This window comes from Amphiura filiformis, unplaced genomic scaffold (assembly GCF_039555335.1).
Source record: "Amphiura filiformis unplaced genomic scaffold, Afil_fr2py scaffold_310, whole genome shotgun sequence".
Taxonomy (NCBI): Eukaryota; Metazoa; Echinodermata; class Ophiuroidea; order Amphilepidida; family Amphiuridae; genus Amphiura; species Amphiura filiformis.
In genome coordinates this window covers 18500-45520 of record NW_027305774.1, presented here as the reverse complement: position 1 = coordinate 45520, position 27021 = coordinate 18500, and the positions used below count along the sequence as shown (strand labels likewise).

Below are 27021 nucleotides of genomic sequence, written 5' to 3'. Positions count from 1 at the left end.
AAAAAAATCAAAATTATTTGATATCAGAAGGCCATTCTTCGTATTCAGAATGCAATTCGATATGTCTGATGTGCTCTAATGTCCCACAATAAATACTGTCCAAACGTTCATACCCCTTCCCTTAATATAAGCTTTTAATTAATATATATCCCAATTTAAAATGTAGTTTGCCCTATCTGTGCCGGACCTTTAGTTACGACGCTATGCATGCGCAGAAATGTAGCAAAGGTCAACGCACTTTCGGCTTGGTGCAATTTTACTAATAGGCCTACGCTTAGTTGTTGGTCTACTCTTCATACTCGTTCAAACCGTTGTTCCGGGGGAGGGGGGACTCCTATAATATTGGTACGTGTCATGTGCCTGTCAATAGACCCCATTTTTCCAGTGAGGCAAATCTGCCACCCGATGACCCCCTTTTTAAATCAGCTTAGGGGCTGTGCAATGAGCCCTGGGGAGGGTAAAATGGGGGGGGGGGGAGACTTTTTGGCAAGCCGAGAGGAGGGGGGGGGGGGGGCAAGCAATTTTGGGTACACATTCAAGGGGGCGCCTTTAAAGTAAAAGGAAAACAATACGGAAACGTTTATGCAAATTTTCCTGCTCGCTGCGCCCGCAACATGTATCATTTTTAGACCATTAAGGTTTGTAAATTGAGAGCCGGAAGGTTGGGCATGCGCCAGGGGGGAGGGGGGAAAGAATTTTTGGCAGGCTGAGCGTGGCATATAGTCTCCTCCTCCGCCGGTAATAATGGAATCATGATCCTTGCAGTAGAGGGGTGACCGTATTTGCCGGAATGTCAAATTTGACACCCATTGTTAGTGCAAGGGGTGAATGTGAAATATTTTAATAAAGCATCACAAAAGGAATCCATTAATTTTTGGAGGCAACTTATTAATAGGCATGTCCACTAAAAATTGAAGTACTTTTAAATTGATTCAGACCTAACTTATTGGATGGGAATTGATGAAAGAAACATTTTGGCGTTTAAATAATCTTAATCGGACGTTTCATTCCAGAGATATGGCCTTTCGAGTGTCACGGTTTTATATAGGGCTGCTAGAACATGTTAAAAGTTAAAGTCCAAAAGGAATACTAACAGAAAGTGCAACTTTAAGGTACTTTTTCTTAATTTATTTATTAACTATCTTATCTGGAACATTATATTTGCTTATAACAACATGAAAATAAGATCATCCTGAAAATTTAATCGATTTTGTTGACATACAACAAAAATATAAGACCTCAAAACCCATGGTTTGTTTGGTGAAACCTCAAGCATGATCATAGATGGCCGCCATGGAAAATATCTCCATAGAGGAGATGAACAATAAGTGCATTATTTCAAATGAAAAGCGGTAGTCTTAAACATTGTTCAATCTTTTAAGGTCAGCACATTTTATCTTCAAAAATTATTATATTTCATCATGGCATAAGTTTGGTAACATTAATCACTACCAATTTTGAGAAATTTGCTCCAACTCAAAGGTTATCTTTACTACATTGAGCAATACACTGTGTGTGCATGGAAGCCATGATGGTCCCCGGTTTTTATACTCCTATTATGACGTTAAACGCCAAAAGAGGAAACCGAGATCTAACACAAAATAACTAGCTGAAACCAATAATTTAATTTCTTTGCAATATATTTAATTCTTATTTCAAGTTACTACAAATCAAATTGATTCTGAATAAAATGTACTCACTAAATAAAGACGTGATGTCGACCAGCCAGCTCGCAATCAACTGACTCAACAAGGGCGGGGCAGTCTTTGCCAAGCTGGCTTAGTCGTCAATGCGCCGACTCATAAATAGTTAAAAAGGTTAGGTTAACGAGGTCATGGTGTCTCCATCCGATTATAATGAAATCGGGAACGGGGCTCCATAACATCCGCCTCCCCTTTTTTGAATCGTCTCATACGATTTGATTTTTTTAAATTAATCAACACATTATTTTACACTACACTTACTTTTTAATTGACATCATTTATGAAACTTACTTAATTTAATAATTCCTATTGAGTTTGAATTGCCAAGACCTTATATTCCTACCAGCGGTACTCTTGCTTCCGGAGTACGGGCCTCTAGTAATTTTGATAACAAAATGCGCGCAACCAGAGTCGCCGTTCTCCTTCCACAGAGTCATTTAACTAAGAAGCATATGCATCCCGCGCGGATATGCATACTCCGCTAATCGAACAAGTAGCTGTCGTCAAGTCCAGTAAGATGAAAGAACTAGAAGATCCTAAGTTCATGGGGGAGGGTACCCTCTGAATTCCATTCTGTATAAAACTCAATAAAGAACAAAACAAACAATTGATTAGCAAGCTTGCAATAACATGATTTACAATACATAATACAATATAACATACATTTCAGAAACATACATTTTCTTGAGTCAAATATTTTCTTGATCTCATAATTTGTTTCTCCATTACTTTTATCTTCATAATGTCAACTTATTCTGAAATACTGACATAATTCAATCAACTTATCTGCGTATTTTGCCAATTTTATACTGAAAGTTGACATCAAATTATTCTTAAATGTTCACACAAAATGCCTGAATAACATGTCCGATTCCGGTACCTCTTGCAGGCAATCATTTCATTTCATTAAATTTTCACGACATTACCAATAAATATATACACACAATAAACATATTTTGGCATTTTTAAATTATTTCACTTTTCCTGCTATCCTGACAGGATTTGTCTTCAAAGAGTCCAGAGTGGCATCAGTAAGATGGTCTTCAGGTTCCCATGAATTAGACTTGCTTGAAAAGTTCTGCCACTTAATCAGGTAATGCAGTTTACCGTTGACGAATTTTCCTCTGATGACTTTTTCTACTGCATACAGTTTGTCAGTTTGTTTCTTATGTGCAGGTAATCCCGGCACAGGTAAAATAACTGAATCTTTGACAGTTTGTTTAGCCAGTAAGGGCTCAAATGAGTCTTTTGGAAGATCTGTGTCATCCAATACTGCTACAGGTGCTTGAGCTTGAAGGTCTACAGGAAGTTCATTATTTGCAGGGCGAACATACCGGTTATATGCAAATTTCATTCTATTTGCATGTATAGGCGCCTTCAAGAGTTTATTGTTCTCAAGATTTCTAACCATGAAATTCACCGGACTTGATTGTTTTATAATCAAGTATGGGCCGCACCAATGTTTGCACAGTTTCTTGGACAATCCTGGTTGTGTTACTGGGAAATATATGAATACACTGTCTCCTACCTGATATTGGACATCAGTGGCGTGTTGATCATACCGCTTTTTCATGGTCTGTTGATTTTGCTGTAGATGATGCTTGGAGATTTCCCTAGTCGTTTCCAGCTGAGTTACCAGTTGCTTGATGTGTTCTCTCACGGTTCTATCTGTTAAACGTTCTGGCTCCAGTAAGGCAACATCCATTGGTAAGATTGCTTCTCTTCCGTAGAGTAAGAAAAACGGGCTGAATCCTACGCTGTTGTCAGTAGAACTGGTTCTGTACGCAAACTGGATTGATGGCAGGTAGTCATCCCAATCTGTTTGAAACTTATTGACATAATGAGAAATAGTGTCTAGTATAACAGCATTAAAACGTTCTTGTACTGCGTTACACTGAGGATGATATGAACTGGTGTTGAGTTTATTTGTTGTCATGATACGACAAACTTCGAGCATCAGCTTTGACAGGAAATTTGTGCCTCTGTCACTTAGAAGAAACCTTGGACAACCATGATTACATATCACCTCTTTGTAAAAACAGTGAGCTACAGTACTAGCATCCATATTTTTTATTGGGACCAAAATTGGCCACCTTGTGCAGTGATCCGTGAAACACAAGACGTATCTACTGCCTGAAGTAGATATAGGAAGTGGACCTAAAATATCGACACTTACTCTCTCAAATGGTCCAGGAACTTCCATGGTCATTAACGGAGCAATTACTTTATGCTTAGGTGTTTTTCTACTAGCACATGAAACGCATGATCTAATCCAATTATCAATATCTTTGTACATACCTCTCCAAAAATATCTTTTTCGAATACTGGCATAAGTTTTGTGAAATCCAAAATGAGCAGCAAGGGCTTGATCATGATGAGCATTCAAAATTGTATCAATGTAACTATACGGTACATACAATTGTACAGTGGTCCTTTCAGGAAAATGACGTTTTGCTGGAGTGGACCAGATATGAAATAACCCACCTTCATGTAAGAAATAATGTTCAGACTCTAGCAGTATATTACGAGCTTCTTTGTTGTCATCTGGGAGATCGCCTATCTCAAGGTATCTGATCATCTTGGCTGCAAAGGAGTCTTTTCTTTGTTCCTGCTTAAAATCAGACAAATTAACACTATCATGAATGTGGGGTATATAAGTTTCAAACTTGTCCTCATTTCTGTCACTTAACCTTTTACCTTGTTGAAACCTAAGATTACGAATTGTACTGACATTTGGTTTTGTATGGCAAGGAAAAATATCATCATCTAGTGAACCAAACCCAAATGGAATCCAATTTAAAGGAATCCAATCCTTACTTTGACCTGACTTGACATCTACTTTGCTATGATTACTTGGCAATTCAATAGGAATTTGGCTAGAACTTAATGATACATTTTGATGTATTCTACTTAAAGCATCGGCATTTTGAATAGTACTACCTGGCCTATGAATTATTTCAAAGTCATACGATTGCAGTAGCAAAGCCCAACGTGCTAACCGACCTGTGACAGGTTTTCTTCCAAATATCCAACACAAAGCTTGATGATCCGTGACAATTTTGAACTTTGGACCATGCAGAAGGTAAGAAGAGTACTTTTAACACCTTCAACGACCGCTAATGCTTCTAATTCCGTGATGGAATAATTTTTTCAGCACTAGTTAAGGATCTTCCACCATAAGCTATAACTTTCTCACTACCATCTTGAACTTGGGAAAGAATGAATGCTAAGCCTGTAATACTCGCATCCGTTTGGAGGATAAATTGAGAATCATCAAACCTAGGATAAACCAGGATGGGCGGTTCAAGGAGTTTCTGTTTGAGTGTTTCAAACGCGTTTTGACACTCACATGACCAAACAAATGGAACATCTTTCTTTGTTAGACAGATCAGTGGATATGCAATTTGACTAAATTTTGGAACAAAACGTCTATAATATCCTGTAAAACCGAGAAACGATTTAACCTCTGAGACTTTCTTTGGAACAGGATATTTCTGAACAATTTTGGTCTTTTCTGGATCTGTGGATACGCCTTCTTGTGATATAATGTGGCCAAGATACCGAACTTTGTTATGACCAAAACTACACTTTTTTGGCTTAAGTTTTAGTCCAGCTGTTCTAAAACGATCTAAAACTTGAGACAAATGACTGAGATGTTCCTCAAAAGACTTTGAAAAGATGATGACGTCATCTAGATATATTAAGGCAATTTTCCACTGTAGGCCTCTAAGAATTTCCTGCATTGTGCGCTGAAACGTGCTTGGCGCATTTTGGAGGCCGAATGGCATGACATTAAATTCATATAGACCGTCCTGAGTTATGAAAGCAGTCTTACATTTGCTACTTTCCTCTAGGCCTATCTGCCAATACCCTGATGCCATATCTAAAGTTGAGAAAAATGCTGGATTTGCAGCACCTAAACTGTCTAACGAGTCCAGAATGTTCGGAATAAGAGAATTGGTACTAAAAGAACACAGATTCAAGGGCCTGAAATCCAAACAAAATCTCAAGTCTTTTGAGTCTTTCTTTTAATTAAGACTACATTGCTAGACCAACATGAAGTAGAAGGAGATATGACGCCGTCTTTTAACATTTGATCAACTTGCTCTCTAATAACTTTCTGTAAGTGAGGAGGATGTCTGTATGGACGAGCCCTCACAGGAGGATGATCACCAGTGTTGATGACATGCTTAATTTTGGAATAATGACCCAAAGGACTACCTGAAGTTTGAAACACATCAACATAATCAGCCAACAATGATTGAAGTTCATGTTGCTGAGACGAAGTCAAGTTGTCATTTGCTAAATCAACTTGACTAAGAACTTCATCAATTTTAGATTGCGCATCTGATTTCTCTTGCACAATTTCAGGTTTAACTTCTGAAAACATCACAACGGGATCATCCTCAATAGCAGAAAAAAAATGGACTTCGCTATCGTTTACTACAGAAAATGTTCCCAACTTAGTCCGAGGGTAAATAACAGCAGTACTGTTTGAAGGATTTAACAACAGCACTGGCACCTCAGAATAATTACCATGCGATTTTGCTCTACATACAGTATGGGCTAATTGTAAACCCAAATTGTTTAACGCTCTACCAGGAGTACAAACTCCTGAAGTTCCACCAAACACTTGGTTTTTATTTTTGCGGAAAACACAGATTGAGAACGTGGTGGCATTTCAATACGCGAAGAAGTTCTGAGGTGAACTTTAGAATTTAGTCTGAGTGTTTTAGACTTAAAATTCAAATTTGCATCCTGAGAATTCAGAAATTTTGCACCAAGTATGAGCTCACGGTCCAAATTGGAAGTAATATGCATAGGAACCGAAAATTTTGTGCCAGAAATTATCAAAGGAATGTACGCAAGACCTACTATATTCAAACAAGAACCATTTGCTGTAACTGCACGACTATAACGAGGATTGAATACGCGCAAGCTTTTGCATACAGAAGAGTTTTGATAGCAAGTTTCATTGATCAAATTAATGTCTGCGCCAGTATCAATTAAACATGACATTTGGTCACATCCCAAATTGACTTTAATACAACAATTGTGAAAGGAAGTGTCAATATAAGCTGTGTCCCCTTCACCTACATTCTGAGATTTGACACCAGAATTACTATCTACAGATGATGCATGATAGGAAGTAGGCGGGGTTGTCAGTTTAAAGGATAACCTTCGACGTGAAATTTTGAATAACAATCGAACTTTTTGTGTCCAAGTTTTCCACAACGAAAGCACGTGGGTCTATTGAAACTTGGTCTCCTTTGGTCATGTTGGGATTTTGACCTATTGTTAGATTGATGATTCCCTCTAAATGACCCATATTGTTTGAATGAGGGTCTATTGGAGCTTGGCTTAGGCCTGGACGCTATGTCATGAACTTGCACTTTGATTTGCTCCACTTGTTCTGATAATTTTTCAATAGCGGATACTGATGCAATTTTCTGATCCTGCATAGCATTGGGATTTTCACTTACCAAGTTCACTGATGGGGTGGATGGAAGATTCGTAACTGTCTGGGCAAGGCGTGCAAAATGCACTGCTTTGTCTATAGATTCAGGTTCCTTTGAAATAACAAAAGCACGTAAGTTAGGTTTTAAACCACATATGAAATGAGTCAACTTTTCTTGTTCAGATTTACCTAGTCTGTGACAAAGCGTCAAGATATCTGAGAAATAGTCATCCAGAGACTCAGCCTCGGTTTGAATACGGCTTGATAATTTCGATTCGTTAACCCATTTCATGTCATTACCCTGAAAATGCTCAATTAATGCTGCCTTTAAATGCTCATATGTGTCTTTCTGACCGTCTGGCAGAGTTGAAACCCAAATTGATGCATTTCCTTTTAATCTAAGATTAAGGGCCAAGTGTTTCTTTGCATCTGCGAAATCACGCAACTGAGAATTTAATTCAAATCGTGCCAAAAACAATTCTAAATTCTCTTCTGGTTTGCCAGAATACGATTCTTTAAAATGCCCTTCATATTTAGACATGGTGACTATCGGTGGTGACTCTTGTTCTGGCATTGGTTCAACAAGCGTAGCGTTATCCAAAATATCTGAACAAAAGACTGGGAAAGCGGCTAAAATAGCAATGAATACACTGCAATGAATTATTATTTCCATCTATATTTCATTTACGTGTGGCAACAGACGATGGAAATAATTATAACCAACATTCTTGTGGGCTATACTCATACCCAGTATAATAATTTCGATAAACAAGGCCTACAAGATAATGCCACGCCCGTATAACACAATATTTAAAATAAATAAAATTACATACCCAAATATGCCGAAATATGCTGAGTAGACTGCGAGCTGGCCGGTACTACACGACAAACATAGCCCATATTAATAATACTTCCAAGCAATGAATGAATAGTGCAGTTAACTGAATTGAATAATAATACTGAATGGATAGTACACGGAACAAAGCTCACTGCAAAAACGCGCGAAATTTAAACAAGCGGACAGGTGGTACTGTCGATTAAGAATTAATGAAAAGAAAACCACGGATAACTCCACCAATTTATTATGACGTTAAACGCCAAAAGAGGAAACCGAGATCTAACACAAAATAACTAGCTGAAACCAATAATTTAATTTCTTTGCAATATATTTAATTCTTATTTCAAGTTACTACAAATCAAATTGATTCTGAATAAAATGTACTCACTAAATAAAGACGTGATGTCGACCAGCCAGCTCGCAATCAACTGACTCAACAAGGGCGGGGCAGTCTTTTGCCAAGCTGGCTTAGTCGTCAATGCGCCGACTCATAAATAGTTATAAATGTTAGGTTAACGAGGTCATGGTGTCTCCATCCGATTATAATGAAATCGGGAACGGGGCTCCATAACACTCCCTATGAAATGGACATGGTAGTGAGAAGTGCATGATTTGAGATGGGCCGCGGTAGGCTTAAACATTCTTAAATTTCTTAACATCCTACACATTTTGTCTTCATAAATAGTTAAATTTTTTATGAGTATGTAAGTTTGCTTGTCTGATTCACTCCAAATTCGGAGATAATTGCGTTTGAACACCTGATGCACGGAATGGTGTCACTCCAACCTGTTGTAGTTCTCATCTCATTAAATTTTTCATTAAAAAAAGTTGATCTCTTCATGCAGGAAGGTCCTCTCTATTTACTGACCAAACAGGAAAAAGTTTGGTTAATGTTTTCTGGTGGAATCAGGAATTTCTTGAAACACCCTGATATAGGCCTACATTTGGATCAAAACAAGTATGTACGCCATTTAACAGGCCTGGGATTTCTTGTATCGATCAGTTTCTCCATAGACAATACGTGTGTGAGTGCACGCACACAGTAAATGAAAAATCGTTCTAGTGGAAACTGTATTGAGAGTGGGCATCCCTATTATTAATTCAATTGTTTTTAGGCCAAGTAAAATAAAAAACATGTTTCACGTCCGGATTTTTTGAAAAAAAAAAGGAGGAGGAGGGGCTTTTATTTTTATCGCAAAATCGGTGTAAATACCCATAATTAGAGCTGTTTTAGCGTACACAAAAATGGCTGGAAAAAAGAGGAGGCCTCTATTTATTTGTTGTTCTGAGAGGTATGCCCCCTCTAATGATCACAAAACCTTCCAAAAGTGTTTCTTGTATATTATCAAGGCTATAGAAAGCATCTGTACTTCCTAGACATATATATTGAAAAGTTATGACTGAATTTCAAAAAATAAAAATATATTTGAAGAAACCTCAAAAAAGGAAGTGGGAGGGACGTGAAACATGTTTTTTTTTTATTTGGCCTTAGCTCAAAAACATCGACATTTTTTGCTTAAAATTGTTTTCCCATAAATTTTACAAACGTGTATATTTTTTTTTTTCATGTTCGATCACCCGTTCCATTAAAAAAGCTCACCCATTAATTTAGTCCAATATTGATCAGTCCTTACACCAGTTACCATGAATTGAAAACAAACACATAGATTACATTTTAATTTGGTAATTGTCACTTTATTTTTCTAGTCACAGTCACCACGAAAACAAACACATATTATGTAAATTTGTATTCTTATTCAGTGTATTTTTATTTTTCTAACACATGATTGACATGATGCCAAAACACGCACAAAGTATTCCAACATGTGGTCAGCAATCAGCATATGATTCAAACCAAAAATACACCAAAGTTGAATGTAACAGTATAACACCTAAAACAAGTGAACATTTATTTGTTACCAATTTTACTGGCAGTGTATTATTCTGAAGATCAGGGACGTAGCCCATGGACTTCGTCCACCCGCTTGCTGCGCCCCAGTTGGTTGAATATGCATGCTTAACATTAAAAGGTGTTTTCGTCTTTCAATGTTTTTGTTGATTTAGGACAGGGGTGTCTCCCCGGGGGTGTCTATTCTTCCAGAAAATATTCCTACACCCTACCGCGGTGTGTCACAGCCTCACAGGAATCAAAATGGACCCAAAATGGAAAATGTTATGCTGATTGCTATCTATCAGGGGTGTGAGAGGCCACAGGGGGGGGACAGGGGGGCAGAGTGCCCCCCTGACAAAAAAATGAAAGAAAAAGTGCCCCTCTGACAAAAAATGAAAGAGAAAATCAGGAGGGCAAAGGAAAAGAAAAAGGGCCCCTTTTCTAGCAAAATTCAGGGCCAAAATAGTGTAAAATGCAAAATTGTTCGCGCTACGCGCGCACATTGTAACAATAAAGCCCTTTTTTTAGCCGGATAATGGGCGAAAATAGTGTAAAATAGCCTACCATTTTTTTCGCGCAACGCGCGCACATCATCCCAATAAAGCCCTTTTCGGGAAGCTCAAAGACATACAGTCTCTAATGTATTGTATGATGTAACTGCAATTTTTTTCGTCTGTGCCCCAAAAATTTTATTTTGCCCCCCCTGACCAAGAAAGCTGGCTACGCTCCTGCTAAGGAGTAACGGTTTAAAGGGGAGACAGACTCAGACTGTCAAACACCTCCAGGCTCTTATTTTCAGAACTGTGATTTATTATTTTCAGGATGTGTGAGAGTTCAGTTTTTTTGGTTTTGATTTTCAACTTTTTTGTACCTGGTACACTAACTTGCTAATACAAAAGTATAGGATCTTCCCAAATTACAGATTTTTGCTGGCTGATTTCAGCTTTTTGCTAGCTGTTTTCAGCTTTTTTTAGCTCTTTAGAATTAAAATTCTTCTGTAGCAGAGTTTCGAGATTGCCACTCATCTTATCAGAAAGACATGCTTCGTATTCAGAATGCAATTCGATACATCTGAGGTGCTCTCAGGTCCCACAAAAAATACTGTCGAAATGCCATAAACGCTCATTCTAGATCCCTTAAGGAATGGGATATTAATGTTTGCACAGTATTATTTGTGGGAGCTGAGAGTACATCAGACATATTAAATTGCATTCTGGATATGAGGAATGTCCTTCTGATATCAAATAATTCTGATTTTTTGAAATTCGCGATATAATACAAATTTTATGACAAATCATTAAAATTTGATATTTTCTAAATTTCTGATATTTAACAGTCACTCCTCAAAGTAAACTTTCTAAATCTAATGATATGTACTTAAAGTGTATGTAGTTGGGATGAAAAGCTGATGATCAGTTGAAAATATTGACCTTTCATATTGAAGGTATACATTTTTTCCCCAAAAGACCTATTTTTTGTGTTTTGGGGAAAAAAATCCATATCTTCAATACAAATTTACGAACGGTCAAAATTTTCAATGGATCGTCGGCTTTTCATCCCAGCTACATATACTTTAAGTACATATCATTAGATTTAGAAAGTTTACTTCGAGGACTGTTGTATATCAATTTTTAATCATTTGCCATAAAATGTGTATTATATTGCAAATTTTAAAAGCACCTAATTTAGGCAAATTTTGGTGCTTTTTTTTTAAATGTCAGCATTCATTAGTCTGTGTGGCAGTGGCACATCCTTGCACAAAATGTTTTGAAGAACCCTGTCGGTCAAATTCATCAGGTGATGTCTACTAGTGCCTAATTGATAGGTAGGCCTACATGTAGGCCCTACCTGCAAAGTTGTTGACAAGTTGTCTTTTTCTGTCAATTGTTTTTCCCTCAAATTTAAATTCGATTTACACCACAGATCCTGGAAGTTTACACATATCATCATCTCGATCTTTCTCTTGCTTAGCTTGTTGCTGTGTTGCTGCAGGTGGTTCCTTCCAGTTCCAGTACAAATATTATCTGTAAAATAAACCAAAATATCAATTAAAAATGTTTAAATTTAATACATGTTTCTCACCAATATTAAATTGAACAACCTACTGAGCCCACAAAGTGTCATGGAAGGAAAAAATATCTTGGGCCTGATTCAGTAGTTTTGGCCTCAAATTAGTAGTTTGGGCCCAGACTTAGTAACTCAGGGCCCGACTTAGTAACTAGGGGCCCTGAGTTACTAAGTTGGGGCCCTGTGTCACTAAGTTTGGGCCTTGAGTTACTAAGTCAGTGACCCAAATTACTAAGTCGGGCCCAAGTTACTAAGTTACTATCACAGGGCCCTAACTTTCTATTTCCAGGCCCCAAATTGCTAAGTTAGAAAAAGAATGATTCTATGAAATTTGAATGCTTTTATGATACTCAATTTATTATCCAGTAAAGTTGAAATAATATGACTACTGTATGTTGAATTTCGCACATTTGATTTGTGCATATTTATACAGAGCTAAGTACAATTCAGCTGCAACTGCAACAGGGGCTATTTTAGGCGAAAAAAGTCACTGCACGTTGGTAAGCAGTGGTGGCGGAAGTATTAGAATTTAGAGATGCAAACATATTTTGTGCCGGTTTGATTTTAGCCCCCATTGAAGGTGTGAAGTTTGGCATTGTGGGGCCAATGCGTGCGAATACTGTGTTTTGGTCCAAAACACAGTATTTTTCGGACTAGAAGGGAAGATTCACAGGGCAAATATTGCTTTAATTTTTCTTTTATTAGAATGTTTAGGGGGAAGTCCCCTCCCCCCGCTTCCGCTGCCTGTGCTCGAGATTTTTTAAAAATCACACGTTAAAGTCTCTCATCTTGACCAGCCAGGTGGGGAGCGGCAACATTTTGAAATTGACCCGCTAATACGCCAATTTTAATGTTAAAATGAGGCAAATGTGGATAATTATTGTGACATAAAACCTGGCCAAAAAAAAGATGCACATTACAGCTTTTGGTTAATTTTATCCTGGTATTAGGAGCCCCGGGGATGTCTACAATCCATCAACACATGTGGTGGAGGCTCATACCCTACAATTTATGACGCGATTAGCGCTCGAAACTTCCCTCCCTCATTATAATACTAAATTTTAATATGGCAATAATGAGGGTAAATTTTGCGCATTAACAAAATCTTTCAATTTTTCAATAATCATAAAGGGGATTCCTCGAGCATAGGTTTAGAAAAGGCGCATTTGCCATTGTTAAGCCTGTTTTTCACACCAAGTTTTCCATAATTATGGTGAATATTTAAAAGAAGAGGTCCAGATCCACTGTACTGTATGTTTGATCGATTTTGTCCCGATATTGAGCCGGAGGGGTTATCAATTTGCCTCATTATCGCCTACATGCCATTCCAGGCTACCTTCTTGCTATTGGGCCAAGGGGAGCACAATAATATTTCCAAGTCGACCCAATGGCCTACTTCATGGACTACAATTACTTTACCGGAACAAATGCGCGCAAAGCACGACGCGAAAGTGACAAATTTTGATACTAGGTAGCGCACTATAACAAATAATCGCCCCATTGAAATACACGTAAAAATGTCAATTTTCACTCGTTTGGAGGCCTTTTAGGCAATATCTCAGATATTTAATAATATGAACCAGTCAATTACAAATCGATGAATGTTTTACATTAGCGTTTTCCCAGTACAAGCCCGTAACCAACACCCTCACTGTTTTTGGCTTGAACTCGAGGCTGGAATCCTGTTTCTGCCCACTTTTTAATTCGCGGACCGATTTTCTCGATAATTGTACAAATGCGACTTTGGCAATGGCGATTCAAATTCATGCATAGGTTTTACACTTTTATTTAAGCAATAACACGCCACTCCCTCTCTGGTTATCCTTTATTAGTCCAAAGAGCAGCCCAAAATACCTCAAAACAGTTTTTGTATTTTTAATCACTAGGGTTACACGAATGACGCGTTGATTTAGCGGTGTGCTCTTTATGGGTTTAAAAGTTTGAACAATTGTCATGATTCTGGCCTCAAACCGGAACATAAGATGTTGAAGCATTAACGAGGACAAGCATAATTTGTGCCGATGATACTGGGACATTTTCGCGCGAAGCACACGAAAAATGTTCAATTTCATACTATTTCAGCTCAAAATGAAGGTGACGACTGGTATTTGATGGACCAGCAGTGTGCGCAAAGCGTGCAAAAGTTAGCAAGTAATATTTTGGCCCAAAACACAGTGTTGAATCTTAATGGCGTATATATATTTTAAGCACGGATTTTGAATTCTCAATGCACGGATTTTTAATCTCACTGCACGAAAGTGCCAGGAGGCACGTTAAAATAGCCCCTGAGCTGCAAGTGCAACTTGTGAAAACCTAGACTAGACAGGGATCAATGACTAAGTATTCTGGACCATCAATAGACCATTTAAAGTGAGGTATACATTCATTTACATTAGACCTTTGTGGCCTAATCCTTTTTATTAGCCAATAAAAGATTACTAAACTCATTGTACATACCAGATTTTTGATATTTCAGTCAGGTTCACAGTTAATAAGTTGAGTTCTCTATACACCATGATTTGAAGTCACAATGAACATCTCCTGAAAGTGGTAACTGTACAGTTCACTTCAAGTTGACATCACTGAAACCTAGTTGTGAAAATTCAAAAATAAGATCTTAAAATGTGGCAACATTTTACAAGAACAAACATGTTTTTAGGTTTCTGAAATTGGGCTGCACTTACCATAATCATGATAATATGTAAGAATCCTACCCCAAAATTACATGGGAGGCCTAGCCTAAAGTACTATAAACATGATAAATGATTAGTATACAAGCATTGAACGTTTACAAGTTCAAAGGTATGAATATCTTCATGAAGTGAAATATGGAATGTTCCATTCAACAAGGCTGTTACCGAGTTGAATAAAACAGTTCACATTTCACAGAATGCAAATATTTTTCCATTGAACAAATAAAAACATTCAAAATTTGTTTTAACTCATTATCTTAAGGGCTGGGGTATGAACGTTTGGACAGTATTTATTTTGGGACATTAGAGCACATCAGACATATCGAATTGCATTCTGAATACGAAGAATGTCATTCTGATATCAAATAATTAGGCATGGCAACTTTTAATCATAAGTTAATCTAATAATATTTGAAACAGGGCACAATATGGTGCTCAGCCCAAATGTACCCTGATTGTAAAACAACCCTTATAAAGGTAAATGTTGAAGAAATAAATGCCACTATAGACTAAATGACTCGTAGCTAAAATAGGCACTCTGTATGGCACTGAGACTCGAGGCGGGTATTATGGTCTCAGGTATGTTTTTGTTTGTTAACATAGTTTTCGCTCTACATCGATCAGAAGCTCATTTTGCCTGATACTGGTCTATTTACAATTACACAAAATAATGTAAAAGAAGCCAGAAAGACTGTGCTCATCCCACAGTGCCCTGTGCAAAGCATGTATTTGCAGTCTGCACATATGTGCTACACCTTGTTCTGCACAGATTAGGCTAATGAAAGTTGATTCTTAGTTTCCCGTCACCCGCCCGCATTGCCTTTTCAGTTTGACCGAAACTTTCATTATTTTCATAAAAAAGTCAATTATCTGCAAATTGAGATGGCAATAATCAAAATTGAAACTCTCAAAATGTCTGACATCCCCTGCTGATCATAATCAGCAGTTTTACCTCGTCATGTTTCAAGTGACTACAAAATTGCAAACACTTAAAAAAAAAATTCAGATATTTTTTTTGAATCTGTTGCAAAATGTCTGTAATGATGATCTTAGCATTAATACCCGTTTTGAGATGGTCTTTCATCAACAATATATAGGTAATAGCCATATACAAAAGTTTTGACAATAATGAATTTTTCCAAAATAATGAATTTAAAATCATGGCCTCATATTTCACTGAAAAAAAATGTGATTGGAAACTAATCATTTCACTTCATTAGCCTTATCCTAGGCTAATTTGCATATTGTGTACAAGTACATTGTACAGCAGAACATCCTACTTTTGTTCAATCAGACTGCAGGAAAGTACATGTGATGAAACTGGTCATTGTTAAGTGTGAAATATGCCATTATCCTGCATGGGGCAATGCAAAATGTGCCCTTGTAAACAATTCCGTCCGACATGCTGGTTTTTATGTAGCCCTTAATTTGTCCATTTTTTTAAAGGTAATTGACTAAAACAACTATTGATTCATTTTCTACATTTTAAAAATTCATGGATACTTCACAGGAATAAATAAATACAATTTTGTGCAGTTTTTACAGGAAACACTTCTTAGAAAAGAAAATTCATGCATGTCGGACGGAAAATTCAGTGTTTACATTTTTAAAATGGCAAGAAATCTAAAGATGATGACATATGGCTTTAATTTTTATTTTTATTTTATAAGGTGTGTATTTATTGTGTAAGTACAAAAAAATAAAACAATTGAAAGATTATAAGTGCTCAAGGAGCCCTTGTTACTTGTTTCCAAAAAATCTGTCCGACATGCTTGTGTTTTTGTATACCCATGAAAAAAACGTCAAAATAGTTAAGAAATCTTGTAGTTTTCATAAAAAAAAGTTTATTTTATGAAAGAATAGATATGAATCTTACATAAAATGTATTGTAACTTCATTTCTAAGAAGTAAGTTTCAAAATTACGCAAGTTGGGGACCAATTTTCAATTGATTATTATGTCGGACGGAATTTGTCAATTTTTCCATAATTACATCTTAAATAAATAGAGGTCAATACTTTATATAAGTATACACAGCATTAATACATGACCTTATCTTTATAATGCAGGTAAAAAATATTAAATTTTGAGAAGTTGCCAAAAAAGTCAACATTTCATTCCGTCCGACATGATGCATTCCGTCCGACATGGCCCATTTTTGAGATGTTGCCGTTTCCATGACAATGATTGTTGAATAAAGATTGCATGAGAAATTTAATTTATGAATGTTCCTTTGACTATTTGGCAGTGACTTTATAAAATATTGTTGTAAGTTTCGATAGAATATCAATGTGAATGTCAAAAGCCTGGGAACCCCATTTCTATCGATTCCGTCCGACATGGTCACTTTTTCCCGTCCTACACGAAGCCATCAAAGAGTTTTCAGACAATACTGCCATAGCATGATAGCTACATGTATGTACCATATCCATACCCAGGTAAAATTAAACCAGTCCAGTACTTCTGGAACAAAAATAACAGCCATATTTGCTATCAAATTCCGTCCGACATGATTACGACAATTTAACAGGCCCAATAGAGATCAAAGTGCATACTTTGTGTACTACAGCACAAAAGTGGAACTGTGACCAGCAATAAAAATGTGCGCCAACAAGATCCCATCTTACTTTTTGGATGATTAGCTGTATTATTTCCATAATGGCTCTTAAAATTTTTTGCCAAAAGGCTTGATGAACCCATATTTTGATGATCCCCCCCCCCAAAAAAAACAAACTTTATTGCTCACTCCCTTTTAGCCTGCCAAAATAAATATATGCCCAGAGTACATGAGTACATTAATTATCCTGCTGCACCACATTAATTAATTTGCACCATGATACATAGTTACATACATGTACATGTCTGCATTTTTTGACCCTTTTTGATTGACTGAAGACATAAAAAAAACCTCTATTTTTTCTTTTTTGTTTCTTTTTGGGTCAAAAAAAGTGGGAATTTTGCCTTTGGCAATTGAGGGAATCTGCCCCCCTGGTTGCCACTGAAACTAATAAAGTTCATACATGAATGACTGTACAGGCTTGTACAAGTGCTTGCTGCAAAATATCTGTTACCATGGCATATATACACGCGTGACAACAAGCGTGTGTATTGGACCTTGTGGAAAATAATATGCACTGGACGGCTGGCAGTATGCGCTTAATTTATAAAAGGAAATCTGAAAGAAATAATAATCATTAGCATATAAATTTCTACCCATCTATTCTACATGCATTATATCTGTAAGCCTCAAATTTGCCAATTCATACAGTTATTGACTTATTGTAGTCATCTGTATTAGTAGTGTATTAATGTCTGAATTATATTTAAAATAGTCCCCAAAACATCCAAAATATTCTTACACTTAGGCCTACTGCTTGTAACTGCCTCAGCAAATTTGAAATGGCAGTTGGTGATCATGTGACGTACCCGGTATGCAAATTATAGCTCTCGACTGCCTATTTTGTCTTCCATACATGCCACATGACTGCCTATTTTGAATCTGTTCAAGTTTGAGGGCCATTAGGGGGTAACAAAGGGGTCAAAGGTCAAGATTTTAAAAATGCTCCAATTGAGCTGAAATTTAAACACAATGATCCTTTATGACATTCTAAACATGTTAAAGATGTTTTTAAATTCATTTAAGGTCATTAAGGGGTCATATAGGGGTCAAAGGTCAAGTTTTCAAAATGCTTCAATTTAGGTGAAATTTAAATGCAATGATCCTTATGACATTCTTAACATGTTTTAAATATTTTAAAATTCATTTAAGGTAATTAAGGGGCTATACAGAGGTCAAAGATCAAGTTTTCAAAATGGCAGCTTTCACGATCAAGGTACCGTATTCATTCCAATAAGCGCCCAGGACGCTTAACAAAGTCATTTTGGGTGGGCGCTTATTTTTAGCGGGTTTACCAGGTTTTTTGTAATGGGCGTCGTCTATTAGAGAGGAATTTACGCATGTTACAAAAGGGTCCTTGACATTCTAGTACTAGTAGCTTTTCTGATGCAGAATATGTATAAGTACAAGTTTACACAGGACTTGTAGTCCTCCAGCTATTTCACTGTATCGACATCGTATTGTTGTCTATCTGTCACTTCAACATTAATGGTACCCAATTGCAAATTGGAAATACCCTAGATGGGCGCTTATTGGGGCATGGGCGCTTATTGGAATGAATACGGTATTAAAATGGCAATTAATGAAACAGTCTTATCAAAATTAATCTTATCCAGCACAGTATTGCTGGCATTTGCTGCTTGATCAGATCGTCACAATCATCCACCTAACTTACCTCGTGCCCTTTGCGTGCCCTTGCAAAGGGCACAGTTGCTCTAGTTTACTTATTTTCCCGGCCAGGCTAAACTACATGACTGCATAATTTAATGCAAGTGCAACTGCCAATTTTAAATGTCTTCAACTGCTTTCTATGGCAGTCGAAGCATTTAACTCTATGGTACGACTGCCTATTTAAGTAGTCATTTGTCTTCGACTGCATTTAAAGACTGTCTATGCAGTTCAGGGGTAGCGCTAGGTTGCTTTTGGGGGTCCCGGACCCACCAAAATAGAGTTCAGACCCCCTTTTTAAAAATTTTCTACAAGTTCAGGGGTCCCTGCAGACCCCCAGTTTTTCAATCTAGCGCTATTGCAGACATACTATTTATGCTGCATTTTTGCAACTCAGACTCACCAAACTGTACTCCAGAGCCCCTACTTTTTAATTTTCTACAAGTTTGGGGGTCGCTGCGGACACTGGAGTGTTTAGTTCTAGCGCTACCCCTGATGCAGTTTTGTATGGTAAAAAGGGTTGTTACAATATTTTGCGTTCTGAATGATTGTTGACATGTAAAGGGTTCACAAAAATAACTCCCCCTCTAAAATTACAAGACATTTCTTTGCATAACTTGACATACATTTTGTTGATTTGAAAAATCCAAAAACCTGTGAATAAAGGGATCATTTTCCTACCCTCCCAAAGTTCTCCCTTTCCTTAAAAAATCTTTTTGTTTTGGCCAAAAATAATCACATTTTCCAAAAATGATGCTTTCAGAAAAAGTTGCACTTTTCCACATCCTACATACATTTAATGTACAAAAACATTCTCGATATCTTTGTTTTGATTTATTTAATGGTGTTTTTGTTTTCTTTAATTTTTATGTATACGATTACCCAGTCACCCATGCAATCATCTTGCAGTATAAAACAATGACTAATTGACATGTACGGGGTTTTTCTAGAAGATTTTATTGAGCCGGTGTGTCAAAAATGGTAAAATCAATTTAGGAGTTACAAAACATTTCTTTGCATAACTTAACATTCATTTTGTTGATTTGAAAAATTAAAAAACCTGTGAATAGAGGCATCTTTTTGCTACCCTACCAAAGTTATCCCTTCTCAAAATCTTTTTGTCTTGGTCAAAAATAATCACATTTTTTCAAAAATGATGCTTTAAAAAAAGTTGCGCTTTTCAACATGTAATGTACAAAACTTTCTCGGTATCAATGTGACAATTGATTTAATTTTTTTTTCCTTCACCTTTTTGTCTCTGAACTCTTAGTCACCCATGCAACCATCACGTAGTGCAAAATAATGATTTGTTGTTAAGCCAATTTTGACATAAATGAGGATGTTGAAAAGTGCAACTTTTTTTGAAAGCATCATTTTTTGAAAATGTGATTATTTTTAGCCAAAACAAAAAGATTGTCAGACGAAAGAACGTTGGGAGGATAGAAAAACAATTCCTTTATTCGCAGGTTTTTAAATTTTTTCAAATCCACGAAATGTATGTCAAGTTATGCAAAAAAACGTTTTGTAATTTTAGGGGAGTTATTTTTGTGAACCCTTTATATTTAACAGCTATGTAAATGCATATACCACAAACCTCACAAATCACTCTTTCCCTTTCATTTGACAGGTAATCGTTTAAATTATCATGATTATGTTGCAATTCTATGGCTATTGGCTACGTAAACATGTACCACTCACTACCGGATACCGGTACTGATAATGTATCGTGCGAGTCCGGACTCGGACTCGAGTCCACTTTTTGTTGGACTCTGACTTGGCTCGGACTCTGACACCAAAAGACTCGGCTCGGCTCGCACTCGGACACAAAAGGACTCGGACTCGAAGCCGAGTCTGGTCCGAGTCCAGTCCAATTAAATCCATGTAAAATGTGAAATGATTATCTAAAAATGTCAAAATAGATCTCAAACTCAGACTTTACTTATTTGGCCATTTTACAAATTAATTGGGGCTGTCAAATCTGTGATCTGTCATATATCCTGCATATCCACCAAATTATTTAGATTTATCTGTCACTTATTAGAATCATATATTATTGTTATCATTAATGAAATAATTGATAATTAAATGCAAATTTTATTTTTATTTGGACTACATAAAAATATCTAAAAGTTCTTTCATGGAACTTTCCAATCCAATCTTGAAAGGGAGAAACATGCACACTGGACCATACATCTCAGCTCAGTAAATTGAAATATGGCTGTAGGGTGCACATTTGTGTGGGACAATTTTGAAAAGATGTTTAGAATTACAGGTGAATTTATGTTAGTATTATTATTTATATTATGACGATGATGATAACGATGATGATAACGAGAATGATAAACGATGATGATGATGATGATGATGATGTTATTTTCTATAATATATTTGAATACATTGCAATTCATTTACATGTATGCTTCTCTAGTCCCTGGGTGCAAGTTCACTGTGCGTTTACATGTAGTGTGCCACACACACACAGATAGCCCCACATGACTGCTGTGAGTGCTGTCTGATACAGGTGGTCTAGACATAGTAGTTTTTGCCATCAGGAGTTACCTGTTCATGGGTATGGAACTTTGAAGGGGTGTGTGTACGCGCGGTTGGTTGGTTGGTTGGTTGAGTTGTGTTGAGTCTTTGATCTGTTAAAAGTGTAGGGTGGGGTGGGTGGGGTTTGGTAGGGTGCGTACGTGTTTGCGGGCAAACGAGGACACGCACAAGATTTTTCACCCTAAACTGTGGACTTACTTCCAACCGAGGACAGTCCGCAATCTCAAACTGCTGCAAAAGACCTCAAATGCATGCTAAATGCTTTATAACGCTATTTGCCTGAAACCGAGGACCACACGTGGGCTGTTTCACAATCAGGGTACACATTTCAAAATCCATGTTTCTTAGCATCCTACTGCTTTATGAAAGAAGCTGAAGGATTTCTTTTAATTTATAAATGAAGTATGTCTGCTCCCCTTAAAATCACACATTAAAGAAATCACACAAATGCCTTAGTTTTTTCATTATATGGTGAAACGTTCACTTTTTTTTGACATTTTGATGTTTCATCTTCAAAAAGCACATTTGGAAAGCTGTAATTTATACAGTAAATGAATTTTAAATTTACTACTGGGTGACTTTTCTAAATGTAGTTATAGGCACCTAAGTTTTGAAATTAAAATCATTTGCATATTTGAATTACAGAAAAAATGTGACCCAAAGAAAGATTTGTCAAAAATCTCCAAAATAATGTCCCCTCCTTTACATTTGATTTTATGAAGCACTATAAATCAATTTAAAGCCCTTCCAAATTGTGCAGAATGGGTGAAAAGTTTCATGTGTATCTTGTGATTCAAAGTACCAAAAATCAAGATTGTACATCAAGTGGCGGAGTCGGGACGAGTGTTACCATGTGATGTCAAAAAAACATGTCCCTCCTTTACAGCATTATTCTATCTGCAATATATTTTTGCAGTTAGGTACCATGTTTTTAAATTACATTTTTAATAGCTTAAGGTGCAACCATTGTAGGGATAAGAACCAATTTTTGAAATTCACTATAGATTTGTTTCTTTTGCCACATCATAAAATGTCCCCTCCTTTACGCTTGATAATACAAAATCATGACTTTGTCCAATTTTATATATTCCCATACTGATAGAGTGGTGAAAACTAATTAAATTTCATAATAGGAACTGCTGACAATAATTAAGTGTGATTTGTGGAGAAATAATTTGCTATTCCAATTTTAAGATTTCAACCTGTCATAAAAAATGTGTCCCCTCCTTTACGATCAATGGTTTTTGCATTTTATTCAAATAATAGGATTGTCTTTGTTTGAACTAAAGAAAAGTGAACCTAGAAATATGGGATGGACACAAGCAGACATAAAAATAGCAAAATCCACTTGGTCAATGTTATTATTTTGATTTTAATGCTCTAAATAGGCAACAAAAATATGTAAAGGAGGGGACATTTTTTGACACATTTTCCTTCATATCTCAAAAACGCTAGGTAGCATCACCGCCAAACTTGCCATGAGACAAGATACTAACCCATTGCTTCATGTAAATGCATATTTGTGTAGATTTCACTTGTTTTGGTAAACTTGCAAGTAACTTCCCTTAGTCAAATTCAATATTTGAGCCATTTCCATCAGTTAACATGATTCTGCCAAATATTGATGTTTAAATAATATACAATCTGTATATCATTTGAAAGCTCTATTTGTCAGCAATATTATTAGACAACTTTGGAGTTGAAAAAAGGCAACATCAAATCATTGTAATGCTGTTTGTAAACTTTGGTATTTGGCCATTTTCCTTGATATATCCAATTAAAAAATAATATTTGAAAAAAAACCAGTGGTTAACTGGCTAAATAATTGTTAGAACTTGAAAATTTGATATATTTAAACTACTTTAACACTTAACACAATCACATTAAGATACTCTGATTGTGTACCCTGATTGTGAAACAGCCCACGTGTAAAAACTACCGTCTGTACATGTAGGTGATGGCTAAAATTCCGTTTCGTATTATACACACAACAAATCTGCCATTTTAGTCCACGGTTAGGCGATGAAAACATCATACACACGTCCTCGGCTAGATAGCAAAGCACAATGTCCTCGGACTTGGCGACAAACACACACAGGGGTGGGTGTGTATAGGGAGAGCGGTGTGTGGTGTAGTGTACAAAACAAATGTAGTGAGTGACTTATGGCCAATGACCTTCTTTTTCTACAATTTTATCATCAAAAACTTATTTAGAAACAAAATGATATAAAATTTTGCTCCATTTTTGGGATAAAATGACAAATTTTTTCAAAATGTTATACCAAATGACCCCAGAATTTTATACCCTTGAAAATATCCCTTTTTCATTTTGAGTGCATTTTTATAACTCATACTAAGCAATGCCAGTAGACAGACACATGACACATCATAAGTTGAATGACCCCCCCCCCCACACACACACACACCCAGACATGGACTTCGAGGACAGTCTTAAGTAAGTAAATGTGCAACGCTTTTGATATTTTGATGTTTTGGGAGACTGGGAGGGATCAGAACAAAAAATGATGGAGCCTATTCTTGACTGTGTAATATTCCTTCACCACATTGCCTTACGGGGACAGTCTTATACGATGGATAGTTTAGTAACTATAACTCGGCATACTGAGTTATAGTGCACTCTATTTATATCTTTTCCACAAATAAGAAATATCACAATATGTGGGCTCATTTTGGGCTCCAAGGATGTAGACGAGGAACTCTCAAGGACAGTTTTGGCCTGCATGGATGATTTTAATCCCATTGTACCAGAGTCTGGGCGTACATGGATGATTTTAATCCCATTGTACTATACTACCATACCAAAGTTGAGATAATTGATCTACATTGATCTCATCTTTTGGGTGTGTTCAACATTCCCTGAGTTGGCAAAACCTGCAATCTTCATGGAGTAATTTACTTAGTGCAAAAGTGGTCAAAATATTGCTCTGCAAAATTGCTTTATTTTCATGATTTGGATTTATCATATTGAGCAGCATTCTCCTTGTGATGTTTCTGCACTGTGTAGAGAGGGTCTACAAAATCTCTGAGGTAAAACTGACAAATGCAAGATATATTTCTTGATGCTTGAAGTTTGGATTTCTTAAACGTACAGTGCATCCCTATGTACCGCTGCAAGACTTCAGGTCCGTAGATGTCATTATGTTTATGATAAAGACTGAAGTCTTGCTGGCAAGACTAATACGATGGACAGATAGTACGTGAATGAGGACATCGTATAAGTTCCTTGTACTAGCCTGCCCTGGTCCATGACTACTGAGTTTGATGCAACTTTGAAATCTAAAGCTGCTTGCCTAGTAGCCCGTTGCCTAGCATAATAATTATAACATCTGCATCTCGCATGCATCTGTACATGTATAGGCCCCGTGCAAACTTTATCATGGGACTCTATCCTACAGGCTATATTCTACAGGCTACAACACATACAATGTACACAATGATAAGTAACAAGTACTTTTAAGCTTACCTACGGTAGACGTCCTACCCGATTCATTCTGAATGATAAGACCCGTAAATTGACGGGATTAACACGAACTTGCAGTTTCTGGACAGTTTCCACAGTCGTAGACGATAATAAATCGGACACACGGCCATTAAATCCCACCGTTTTTCTATGATGAACGACTTTTTCTCATAATCATGATAATCTCGGTTGACATCGCGCGGCCTTCCTGTTAGCCTGTATCTGAAACGGGGTGAACGTGCAGTTCGGCAAAATCGCCAAACGGGATGTATTATACGGTATACCATGAGGGCCAATATTTTCCCACAAAAAAATTTATCCCAGAAAAATATTTATCTAAAAAAATTATCCCAGAAAATTGCTTTTTCCTTTAATAAATCCGGCCTATAGGCCTATCCGGACTTTTTACGTCACTAACACTATAAACATGAAAATGTTGTCTGGTGGGGAAAAACACATTACAAAGATATAAGCCACGAAAAACTCCTGTGAAAAGCATGAAAATGCCCGGAGATAGAACCAAGCCAAAACAAACCCAGGAGATTTCCCGACAACTTACATCCTCTGGTACAAAGATAATAACCACCAGTCAACTACTGTTCATACAATCAAATCACACATCATGGAAGTTATTTTAAAATAAAAATACATGGAGATTGGAGATGATCTGTGTCCAGTAAAGAGAATGCACAAGGCAAGAAGCACAAAACATGAAGAGGATTCATTATTCATAAGAAAACAACATATAATTAATTGTACACAGAAGTTGTAAAAAAAAGCGAAATCTCTAATCGAAAGGGAAAGACGACATCACGACAAACCAAACCTACCCACCCCAACACACCCACTCCAAAAATTTGACAGATGTTCCAAAATGTTTGTAATTTGTCAAAAATTGGAAACAATAAAATAAGTGACTAAAACAATGAGCCCATGGTTATTTACTTATTTATTTATTTACTTCTTTTTCTCTTTTTTCTTTCTTTCTTTCTTTCTTTCTTTCTTTCTTTCTTTTTTTTCTTTCTTTTTTCCTTTTTTTCATTTCTTTCTTTTTTCTTTTTCATTCTTTCCTTCTTTTTTCTTTTCTTTTTCTTTATTTCTTTATTTCTTTCTTTAATTAATTAATTAATTAATTAATTAATTAATTAATTAATTAATTAATTAATTAATTAATTAATTAATTAATTAATTTAAATTAATTAATTAATTATTAATTAATTAATTAATTAATTAATTAATTAATTAATTAATTGTATTTATTTATTTATTTATTTTATTTTATTTATTATTTGTCTGTTTTATTCATTTAATCATGTATTTATTTATTTTCATATTTTTTCCTCTCCCGTGTAAACTTTTAAAGTACGACGGTGCTCATACATTTCGTCAGCCTGCTACGCGAATTGCCTAATAACTACTAGTAGTAAAAAATATGGTTCAAGCATGCATTTAAACATATTTATTCACCAATCTTTGCACAGGAACAAATGATAATGATACAAATGAAAGGGAATAAGGGACCGTTCACAAACACTTGTAAGGGGGAGGGGCCTGATGCATAAGGGGGGCCTGACAATTTTGACCCTCCTAAGGGGGGGGCCTGAAAAAATGACCACAAATTTTCCTGGAAAAATTTTCCTGTAAAGGGGGGCCCCGAAATATTTTCGCGATAATTTTTTTTTTTTTGCATCAGGCCCCTACAAATGTTTGTGAACGGTCCCTAATCCGAAATAATTAGGGTGATGACGTAACTGATGCATGCTTGAAACCACATTTTTTTAATCCATGGCTTTTGTTTACTAAGTGCATAAGCAAATAACATTTATAGTAAAAAAAAGATATGTTAGATAGACGGATACTACGTTGCTCATGCTCAGGAATTCTATAATTTGCCTGCTAGTTTGTTTGGGATCATAAGCTGTTTACGCTGACAGCAGTGTGACTCAGTATTTAGCCTGAGTCCTCGGCCTCTCACTCGCCAAATATCTAATATGGCGGCTAAACATGCCGTAGTATTCAAGACTGGAGGATTTAGCCTAACTCAGTACTTTTGAGT

At 36.4% G+C, this 27021-nt stretch overlaps 1 protein-coding gene and 1 long non-coding RNA gene across 5 annotated transcripts; both read right to left on the bottom strand.

Moving 5' to 3' along the window:
* Nucleotides 1–1153: 1153 nt before the first annotated feature.
* Nucleotides 1154–8449, bottom strand: LOC140145471 (uncharacterized). 4 transcript variants are annotated; one of them, XM_072167188.1, is made up of 3 exons: nucleotides 7187–8449; nucleotides 3232–4314; nucleotides 1154–2286 (listed from the first exon to the last, which is right to left on the bottom strand). In XM_072167188.1, exons 1-3 carry the CDS (start codon nucleotides 7832–7834, stop codon nucleotides 2230–2232), a joined length of 1788 nt encoding a protein of 595 aa, XP_072023289.1. In that variant the 5' UTR covers nucleotides 7835–8449; the 3' UTR covers nucleotides 1154–2229. The 4 variants fall into 4 exon arrangements, with proteins under 4 accessions (XP_072023289.1, XP_072023288.1, XP_072023286.1 ...); XM_072167187.1 differs by having other exon boundaries at nucleotides 1154–2276; XM_072167185.1 differs by lacking the exon at nucleotides 1154–2286 and having other exon boundaries at nucleotides 2293–4314; nucleotides 7187–8039; nucleotides 8388–8449.
* A 1359-nt stretch (nucleotides 8450–9808) lies between these two features.
* On the bottom strand, nucleotides 9809–25206 carry LOC140145472 (uncharacterized). The gene is made up of 3 exons (XR_011858068.1): nucleotides 24969–25206; nucleotides 14415–14546; nucleotides 9809–11914 (listed from the first exon to the last, which is right to left on the bottom strand). It is a non-coding gene; the product is annotated as an uncharacterized lncRNA (long non-coding RNA).
* Nucleotides 25207–27021: the final 1815 nt, after the last annotated feature.

What these genes read in the sequence shown, in the direction of transcription:
- LOC140145471 (XM_072167185.1), bottom strand. Translation starts at nt 7,834, where the DNA reads ATGGAAATAATAATTCATTGCAGTGTATTCATTGCTATTTTAGCCGCT. An exon ending in CCACCCCATCAGTGAACTTG is followed by an intron (nt 4,315 to 7,186) that starts GTAAGTGAAAAT and finishes TCTGATTTTAAG; the next exon opens with CAGGAACAAAGAAAAGACTC.